The 10487-nt window shown below is 38.1% G+C and overlaps 1 protein-coding gene and 1 long non-coding RNA gene across 2 annotated transcripts; both read right to left on the bottom strand.

Annotated features, from left to right (window-relative positions):
* Window positions 1-8079: 8079 nt before the first annotated feature.
* Window positions 8080-9671, bottom strand: LOC122013481 (protein NEDD1-like). The gene is made up of 3 exons (XM_042569760.1): window positions 9498-9671; window positions 8317-8574; window positions 8080-8220 (listed from the first exon to the last, which is right to left on the bottom strand). The coding sequence occupies exons 1-3, from the start codon at window positions 9669-9671 to the stop codon at window positions 8080-8082; spliced, it is 573 nt and encodes a 190-aa protein (XP_042425694.1).
* Window positions 9672-9800: 129 nt separating this feature from the next.
* LOC122014550 lies at window positions 9801-10196 on the bottom strand. The gene is made up of 3 exons (XR_006120703.1): window positions 10135-10196; window positions 9962-10039; window positions 9801-9863 (listed from the first exon to the last, which is right to left on the bottom strand). It is a non-coding gene; the product is annotated as an uncharacterized LOC122014550 (long non-coding RNA).
* Between the last annotated feature and the right edge of the window lie 291 nt (window positions 10197-10487).

Raw genomic sequence — 10487 nt, 5'->3', positions numbered from 1 at the left:
CTTTGATGTTGACTGTGAATAGACTCTGAGCCGGAAGAAAATGACGTCTAATATTCTTGCATATCAAAAAAGAACGAACAAGGAAGAAAACGTCAGCAACCAGACTAGGGAGAGGTCTCGACACAGATACTTTGACACTCAAGTCAAACAGATGGTCTAGAGGAAATGGAATGCAGTGAACAATAGAAATAAACAGTGGACTATGAGTGTGTAATGTTGTGTACCTGCACCTTTAGAGGAGGCCTCTTATATAGTGTTTATTTTCATCTATGAATGAATCTCAATGTATTTCTAAGAATAGACCAACCACTCTGACATCCTGACACCTTTCCCAGATTTGGCCCACCATTTCTGTGTTTTGTAGAGTAGAAGCTTCCGCTGTACAACGTGCACAGGGAATATTTTGTTAATTCTCTAACAATGGTTATGCTAAACACCAAAAAAGAATATTAGGTTATTGGGTTGATGACCCCTGATATGTCTCTATTGATAAACCGATCTGGTCCCTTCGGACATCCAGTCAGATCAACTGTGTAATGTTAGTCTTTTTTGAGGACTCAGTCTTCTTAACGACTCGGCGCCCGATTGGACAGAGAGTCAGCTTGGGGCTTGCCTCTAGGCCAACCGACCGGGTTGAAATGACTCCTCTCAATGGAGCTAGGATGATTGAGAATTCCGTCGAGCCAGAAAAACTCAAGATCCAATCGGCCAGAAGGTCCGATCGGACAGGCCACTCAGCCGAACTGGGCAATGCTGTGAGCCCTGACCATTGCTTTCTCCTTGACTTTGACCTCCACATAGACCGATCTTCTTCACTTTGACCCCGTCTTTGGGGGCCCTATCTTATTCGTCGTATCATAAGCCTCACCTTCAAGTCGAGTTGAAGGAGGTGCAAGTCCAACTAATTGTACTCTTGTATCTTCTGTGTCTCTCATTACCCAATCAGACACTCGGGTAATTTGATCCAAACCCTTTAAAGTGATCTAGCTTATGTCTAGTGAATTTCGGGTAATTGGATGTGGATCTCATGTGTGTAGAACCTATAGTCCCGCATCTATTATTATCGATGGATGATAATAGATGTGCACTATATAATGGGTTGGTCCCCAGAGGATTAGGGTAATCTTGAGACGCCTCTTCGTTCCCCATTGACCAAGAGAATTCGGCGTCATCAACCCTAACTCCTCCGGAAGACCTACCTTTTCCTTCCGCTATTTCTTCTTCCACAGGATCTTCTTGATGACGCTAAAGGATAAAGATATGACTCTTCAATCAGGTTCTTTATCATTATGTTTATGCATTATTTACTTTCTTATGTCATGTTCTTGATGAAACGAAGATCCATGCTTATATGTTCTTGTTTTTCCTATACGAATTCTTATTTTGATTATCTAGAATTCATGCGACTTAGGTTTTTACGAGGATCATCACGGACTTAGCCCTATTCAATTCCGACTGTTTGACAAATTCAGTGAGAAATTCAATCTCTCTTTACTGTTGTATCCAACTGATATTTTTTCTATTTTGCAGCTAAAACTATGTGGAAAGTTTGTCTCGGAGATTCCATCAAGTTGGATGATGAGGAAATAGATGTTGGTACCCGGCCCCAAGGTTATTTTGATGTGATCAAACAAGTTAAGTTAGGTCATGTTGTGTTTAACCTTGAGTCTAAGTGTACAGGAACTTAGGAGCATAGGGCATTGAGCAAAAGACGCAGCTAGCGAGAAGGACAACACGGGAGAGAGTCGATGAGCTCGGTGCGTCTGAGGGACAAGGAGCTGCGGAAGAGTATGCGGGCGGACGAGAATGAGGTGCGCAATGTTTCTGAGGGACAAAAAGTCAGGAGCGGAAGCTTGCTCGAGAAGACTGGAAGTTGGATTTGGGTGAGCCTTATTCCAGATGGCTGAGATCACCCAAGCAAGAGGAACCGGAGTGGAAAACCCAGACCGAAGCAAGCGGAGCCGAAGTTGGAGGTCCGGAGAGAAAGTCAACATTTTGTTGACTTTCTCCCTTCAGGGCACCCGAAATCCAAGTTTTAGCCATTTCGACATGGTCTTTGACCGTTGAGTCAGGGATAAGTTTTTATCCCACTTCAGGTGCTAGAACCCTTCCAGGTGCCTCGACCAAGGCTATAAATACAGCCTTGGTCCCAGAAGCTATTAACAACAAGCATTCTTGCAACAACACTTGTACACATCTCAGTTTTTGTTTAGCTTCTCATTTTCTATGCTTTCACTGTTGTAAAGAGGCTTCTCCACCTAAAGGATAAACTAGTGCTACTCTATTTCTTGGATTAACAACCTCCCCGGTTGTAACCAAGCAAAACCTCTAAGCCTCTGTTTTTTAGTTTATTTATTATTTAATGAAAGTGTTCTTTAATTAAGTTATTTGTCCAAGAAAGGTTCTTTTGTTTGATTTTATGCATGAGCTATTCAACCCCGCCCCTTCTAGCTGGCTACCGAGGGTTCTAACAAGTGGTATCAGAGTCAGGACGCTTCAGGAGGACTAACCGCCGATCGAAGCACCGAATCGATGGCCGAACTGAGTATATACCCACTGAAGTTTGAGGGGGAGTTCGAGAGTTGGAAAAAGATAATGTAGGTATTCTTTAAAACTGATTTTGAATTGCTTTTAATAATGAAGTTCGGTTTTGTAGTACCTGAAGGTAAGGAAGAATACTACTGGACGAAGAAGCAGCAGGCCGACTACGTGGCAAATGGTAAAGTAGAGTTCCATTTGCTGAGCGTTCTACTGCCACAAGAAGTCAACTGGATCAGCACCTACAACTCAACAAAGGAGCTTTGGGAGAAGTTCCTTGAGCTACACGAAGGGACGCCCGAAGCCAAGCTCGCGAGATGAGACTTACTTCGCAACCAACTCACCAACCTTCGATTTGAAGAAGACGAATCCATTGCACACCTTCACTCGAGGATTACGGAGCTCATCACCGGACTTTCGAATCTCGAAGAAAAGGTAAGCAACCGAGATTTGCTATGGTACGCTCTAAATGCTTTCTTTAGAAATAAGAAATGAGCATCATTAGTAGATGCCTACTATATCTCTAAGGACTTAGAATCTGTTACCTTAAAAGAGTTATTTTCAACGTTTGAAGTCCATGAATCGAGATATACAGATTTAAAGAAGGAGTCAAAGCACAATATTGCCCTTAAGGTGAAGATGGATGAACAAGAGTCAGAATTTTCTTTCGACGACGAGGAAATGGCGATGATCGTAAATCAATATAAAAAGTTATTTAAATCTAGAAAAACTAACCATCTGCAGAGTAGAAAGAGAAGAAAAATCAGATGCTACCACTGCAATGAAGAAGGACACGTTAAAGACAATTGCCTTGAATTGAAGAACAAGGACAACGGCAAGAACAAGAAGCCCATCTGAACGAACAAACACAAAAACCTGAAGGCGACGTGGGGCGAAACATCGTCCGAATTAGAGATTGAGGCTTTCTTCAGACTCGCGTTAATGGAAAGCTATCAAGACGACGAAAATGAAGCAAGCTCGTCCGAAATGAGTGTCGAGTGCATCGATGAAGGAGGAGCGCCATCGGAAGAAAGCAGCACTTCAAGGGGAGCTACAGATAACGTGATCGACAAGGTAAGTCAGGTACGATCTCTTCCTCCTGATAAGTCTTTTAAGTTTATAAAATATTTATCAAAGAATTGTTAGAAGCTAGAAAAAGAAATTAAGGAGTTAAAATTAATTCTGGCAAAATCTTGTCCATTAGAAGAATTTGATAAAATAAAATTTAAAAAATGATAATTTACAAAATGAAATAAAGAACTTAAAAAATCATGCATGCTTGAATGTTAGAACTCAAAATTATAATAGACTAAGCTGACATCTTAGATTTCATAAGAGACAAATTAGAAAAATTTTAAAGAAATATGTTTCTAAAAAATTCTTAATTAATCCAGTTGGTTAGAACCTATATTGGGTTCCAAAGTCTTGTCTAACTTGAATTTTAATTAGACTTAACGCTTTTAGCGAGAAAATTAAATGTTTGAATTTCCTTAAAAAGCTTTGTCTAGAAAGTGGTTATTGTTCCAATAACCAAGAAGGCCTAGTGCCTCGCCACAGCCTAGAAGTCGATTAATGAAATAAAATGTTTAATTGACTAACTGATAAAACATTTAATTATAATTAAATAATACTTTAAATAGTTACTCAATATTTTTTTTGGTCTTTTTAACTTAGAATTTTTGTTTTTAAAAAAAGGGACTTAAAGTTTTTTAAAAAATTATTTCTACAAAATTAGTTTTTGTAAATTTGTTTAACTTAGGAGATTATTGATTTTTTTTGAGATATCAAAAAAAATTTTTACTTAGAAATTTTTCTAAAATTATTTTAAGTGCTATCAAAATAATTTTCAAAAGTTTTAGAGTTTTTCAAAAAACTTGATAAGTTTTTCAAAATGTTGAAAATCAGTTTTTTTTTATAAGAACTTTCCTATTTTTTTTTTTGAAAAAAATTTAACCCTTAGATTTTTTTGGTATCCTATTTTTTATGTGATCAAATGGGAGAAAAGGGAAGATCAAGTCTAGGGGGAGGTAATTTAACCTTTTTAAATTTTTGTATTTTAATTATAAATTTATTGCTTTTACTTTATATTAGTTTACCCTAACTTAACTTGGGTTGCTCACATCAAAAAGAGAGAGATTGTTGGTACCCCAAGGTTGTTTTGATGTGTTCAAACAAGCTAAGTTAGGTCATGTTGTGTTTAACTTTGTGTCTAAGTGTACTGAAACTTAGGAGCACAGGGCGTCGAACAAAGATGCAGATAGCGAGAAAGGATGGCACGGGAGAGAGCCGACGGGCTCAATGCATCCGAGGGACGAGGAGCCGCGGAAGAGTACGCGAGCGGACGAGAAGGAGGCACGCGACGCTTCTGAGGGACGAGAAGCCAGAAGCGAAAGCTTGCTCGAGAAGGTCGAAAGTTGGGTTCGGGTGAGTCCTATTTTAGATGGTCGAGATCACCCAAGCAAGAGGAACCAAAGCAAAAAATCTGGACCGAAGCAAGCGGAGCCGAAGCTGGAGGCCTGGAGAGAAAGTCAACAAAATGTTGACTTTCTCCCTTTGGGGTGCCCGGAACGATTTCGGGCGTCCGAAATCCAAGTTTCAGCCATTTCGATGTGGTCTTTGACCGTTGCATCAGGGATAAGTTTTTATCTCACTCCAGGTGCTTGGAACCCTTCCAAGCGTCCCGATCAAGGCTATAAATACAACCTTGGTCCCAGAAGCTATTAACAATAAACATTCTTGTAACAACACTTGTACACATCTCAATTTTTGTTTAGCTTCTTATTTTCTGTGCTTTCACTGCTGTAAAGAGGCTTCTCCGCCTAAAAGAGAAACTAGTGCTAATCTATTCCTTCGATTAACAACTTCCCCTGTTGTAACTAAGTAAAACCTCTGAGCCTCTGCTTTTTAGTTTATTTATTATTTAATGCAAGTGTTCTTTAGTTAAGTTATTTTGTTCGAGAAAGGTTCTTTTGTTTGATTTTGTGTAGGGGCTATTCAACCGCCCTTCTAGTCGGCTGCCAAGGGTCCTAACAATAGACGGTTGCAGTGAGGCAGAGTTAGAGAGCGATAGACTTTTACTGATTGGCTCGACCGAGGATCTGACAGGTCACTACAACAAAAACCCTCATAGACATCGGTTTTCCACCGGTGTCTATTTCATTTTCGACCGATGTCTATGAAGCCGATGTTAAAAGTCTGCCATTTTAGACATCGGGTTAAAACCGGTGTAGTATCACTTAACGACACCGGTCTTCAAATCGGTTATTAACCGGTGTAGTATCACTTAACGACACCGTTTCATCAACGGTGTAAAACCGATGTAATATTGTATGTTAATAACACCAGTTTTGGCAGCGGTAAATGACCGATGTAATATTATTTAACAACACCAATTTTGCAACGGTGGAAAACCGATGTAATATGTATATTTTTTAACAGCACAAATTTAATTTCCGAAACAATGAAAAACCGACAATAATAAAAAAAATACACAAATATTCACAAATTATACAAATATTCTTCATTCAACAATATCCATAAAATACACAAATATTCACAAATTATATAAATAATCTTCTTACAACAGTATCCATAAAATACCCAAACATTCTTTTTACATCAAAAGCTAGCTAATAGATATCAACATCAAGGTAGAACATTCTTTTAACAACACATCAAGGTAGAACCGCACTTCAAATGTAATCTAGCATGCATTCAGCCCACTCGAACCGCACTTCATCAATTTCAACTATGGAGTACTTGAGATTTGTAAACTGTAAAAACACATAAATAATATATTAGTAGGCATCATACAACAACTTACTAGGCATAATACAACAACTTACTAGGCATGATAATGGTTGAACAAAGAAATATGACTACCCAACAAATCCAGTGAAGCATAGAAGAGCAAAGCTACTACCTCTGATGAAGCTTATAATTGCAGGGAGCAGTGTTGTCATTTTTAGTCAACTTCTATAAAATCTTCTACCATTGTTGAATGTATATTTGTAGGACATAAACAATGTTTGCAGGTTCAAGCCGAAATAAATAAATGCTTAGGACATATTTGAAGGAAAACATCAAATAGCAAAAGATGAGATTATACTATGTATAGCTAGCCGTGGTTAATTATATTTCTTCAAATTTATTAACATATAAAGCAGTGGTATTCAAATTGTTCACACATGCTATTAGTCTGCCAAGAACATCATCAAATTTTAGTAATTCTTTTGCAACTTTAACAGAGCATCAATTGCTTTAGAACTCAGTTGTATTTTTCCTTCTCATGAATACATCAAGTAAATTAGTTGTGTTTTAGAACTGTGGGAAACAACACCCAAGGTGAGACATGCATAAGACTTACAGAAAAGACATACTGTGGTTGCAGAGCAATCATCTAGTAGAAATCAATTCACTAACAATTATTGAATTGAATCAGAGATGTAAACCAAAGACATGCAGGTCACTCTAGAATAATCATTAACAATGGTGGAACTGAAGAAAAGATGTAAACCAGAGAGACGGGGAAAAAAATGATTTCTTTATTTATTAAACTTTTGATGAATACCCAAAATCACAGTGAAAACACTTCTTTAAATATCACATAAATATATTGTATCTGTTCTCACTTATAATTTATTTCACAAGGCTAATCAAGCATCATAACAGGTATCAATAAACTAGCACAGATGTAATTTTCAATCAATCTTTATTTAAAAAGGTAGATTTTTTTTATCTATGTGCACTGCCTGTGATCTAATAATCTAAAACCCAAACGTGTGATTTTCTCAGATTACTTGATGAAATTGAATCTAAATATGTCATATGAGATCAAATAAACTAATAAAAACCTTTGCAGCATCTATATGCTTGCATGTTCTGCATGACCTGACAGGATTGTTTAGCATAAAAAGAACAAACATGACTATGAAAGGCATGCTATCATCAGCATATAAATAGACTATTTAATGAAGCAGTGAAAAAAAGAATCAAGATGACTATGAAATACATGCTATTCTTGGCAGATAAGATATCTTACCTCTGAACTACTGTATGCACGAAGAACTGTGAAAGGTTGAGGTTTCCCTCGAACATCATAGAATACTACACGTCCATTATTTGTCCCAGCAACCAATAGATTACCATCATCACAGTATGCCAGCGATCAGAAGGGTGCCTCAAAAGGCATGCAATATGAGGGTCTTTTTGTTCCAGAATCAAACATATACAACTTTTTATCAAGACCAACTGTAACAATAATCTACAAGGAAAACAAGTTAGGATATAATGGCCATTGATTTTCTATAGAACAAGCACCTCCCATCCAACAAAACTAGCCAAACCATGTATAATTATCCACCAGAAATCCAAATCATTTAATAGATTCCTAGGAAGATAATACCTTGTCACTTGATGGAGAGAAGCAAATACCAGTTGTTGGGGCAGAATGTTGTTTCAACCAAGAAACCTGACACCAAGAGCCAGTATGAATGGAGATCAATTTTTTAGTGAATGCAGGGAACAAATACAATTTCTCCTTCATTTTAGCAGATTAAGAAATATTATTTTACTAACCTTTGGTCTGCGACCAGTTGTATCCCAAATATGAATAGATCCATCATCCCCAGCTGTTGACAAAAGATGTCGACTAAATCGAGAATAATCAAGTACTCTTAGTACCTGAAATCGCATCACCGATACAGATTCATGTTAAACCAAAAAAGATGTTAGTAGAGCGAAAGTTTGGAATTTTCAAAATATTTGACAGCCAATAACCTGCCCATTTGGATCCTTGAGTTCAGCCCGTGTTCCGGAAGCAAGATAATGAAGTATGAGATCCCCCTTCTCGTTGATGGATGCTAAATGTTCATCTTTGCAGTTGTACATTACACCTGTAATTGTGTCAATATGACCACTCAACCGTTTGATGCACCTTTTCCTCTGCAGGTCCCATATTTTGACAATATGCCCACTTCCTCCAGAGCAAAGATATCTAGAACTTTTATTACTAAAGCTGATACAATTTATGGATTCCTACAAAATAGAGAAAAGTAAAAAAATCTTTAAAATGTTTGATATATTATGCACTCATAATTACACAGATAAGAAGTGTTTTTATTACTTAAACCCATGGCCATATTGTCATTTAGGTCCTGTTAGGCATCAATCAGAATCGGTAAGCTTACTAAAAAAATACAGGTATAGTCACCCAGACTGCGAGTATGCACTAATTTGTCCCTAATCACAACAAGGGGAAACAAGGCTCAGGAGCGGTACTTAGCATTACAATGAAACATACAAAAATAACGTAAAGGATTCATATTATTACAATTGCAAATATCGAAACACGGCACAGTCATAAAATTTCTCTTAATTTTTACCATCAAGTGAAAACTTGCAGAATAATCAAGTTGTACTCATTCTATGTTTACAAGCAACATTTTCCATGCTCTGCACTCAAACGCAAAGAAAAAAAACTACCTGGAAAAGGAGAAAATCTAGCTTTTAAGTCTCTTATTTCTTCAATGTGTAATAGCAGAATAAGCAATTTTTGCAAAGTCATCAACTGTAAAAGTCAAAGTCAGACTTTGCTATATTGGCAGACATTGCTGTACAATTAGATGAAAAGAAATAACCTACCTAGCAAAAGAGATATGCTAGCTATTTTCTTCTTATTTGTTCAACATGTATGCTAAAATTCATAAGGGAGTCAAACGAACAATCACCATTGTTCGAAGAAAATATTGATGGAAGAAAATACCCAGACACAACATAGCAAGAAGGTGGCAATTTCTATCGTGCCAACAGTTCCAGTGCTTTTCTTCCAAGAGAGACAGAGAGACAGGGGGGAAAAAATGCAGGCAATGATTTGAATGGCATCCGGGCATCTGTAAATTTCCAGAAAACCAGATGTATTGATCACAATAGAACAAATTAATGAGCAAACAATGAGCTACCTCAATGTCATCAGCAAGGTCGCTGCCGTGAGAAGGAAAGGATCCCATACTTTGGCCATTTTTATTCCAAAGTGATATCTTTTTATCGTCACCAACACTAGCAACCACTAGGTCTGCACGAACATAAAGATTAACCTTTAGTAAGATTTTCCCACCGTAAAAGTCAGCCACCATCCGCTGGATTAACAAAATTAACTAAGTTATACAAGATACAAAATAAATTTGAATGATGAGTCATGGGAAAATTAAATTCTGACGGAAAAATTCAAATTCGATCATAATCAATGATAGCAATTAGTATTACCTCTCCCTTTTGCTTCATTCTGAATCACTCTCCATGGACATGGCCTTTAATCCTCTTCTCCTCTGCGAATTATGGAACAGGAAACAAAAGAACATGAGATGTGAATGGGATGCAGGAACGAGACGAGCAAATTAGTCGAAGGTAGAGAGAGAATTTCTACCTTTCTTGATCCCTTCTTCTCCCTGACTACATACCTCTCCTGTGAGAGATCTGACAGCCATGCTCCAGGACTCACCAACTAGATCGAGTTTGTCAAAGAAATTAGAGGAAAAAATTAGTTTTTTCGACTGTTTGATCTTAAAAAACGGGTTTTTGGAGGGAATGGAAGCGTACGAGTATGCATTTTTGGACGAATTTGGATCTCTTCTTGGGTCGCTGCGGCAGCTTGCACCCCTCATCACCATGAAGTCCTCCTCCGTCTCCTTGTTCGACAGTGAAACGAAGAATCGAGGTAGAGAGGCTGCCGAGGCTCTTTCGTCGGCGTTCTCGCCCTCGCATACCAACGCCGCCGATCCCCTGGTCGTGTAGCAACGGTCATCCTTATCCGGCGATGACGAGACAGATTGGGAGTTATGGTTCTCGCTCTCGGCCGATTCCAACCTCCTGTGGATAAATCGGAGCAGTGGTTACTTCCATATCTCACCGCCGACACCTCAAACTAGATCAAACCCTAACTTTTCCGGATC

This window comes from Zingiber officinale, chromosome 8B (assembly GCF_018446385.1).
Source record: "Zingiber officinale cultivar Zhangliang chromosome 8B, Zo_v1.1, whole genome shotgun sequence".
NCBI lineage: Eukaryota > Viridiplantae > Streptophyta > Magnoliopsida > Zingiberales > Zingiberaceae > Zingiber > Zingiber officinale.
This window is presented reverse-complemented; position numbering and strand designations above follow the sequence as displayed.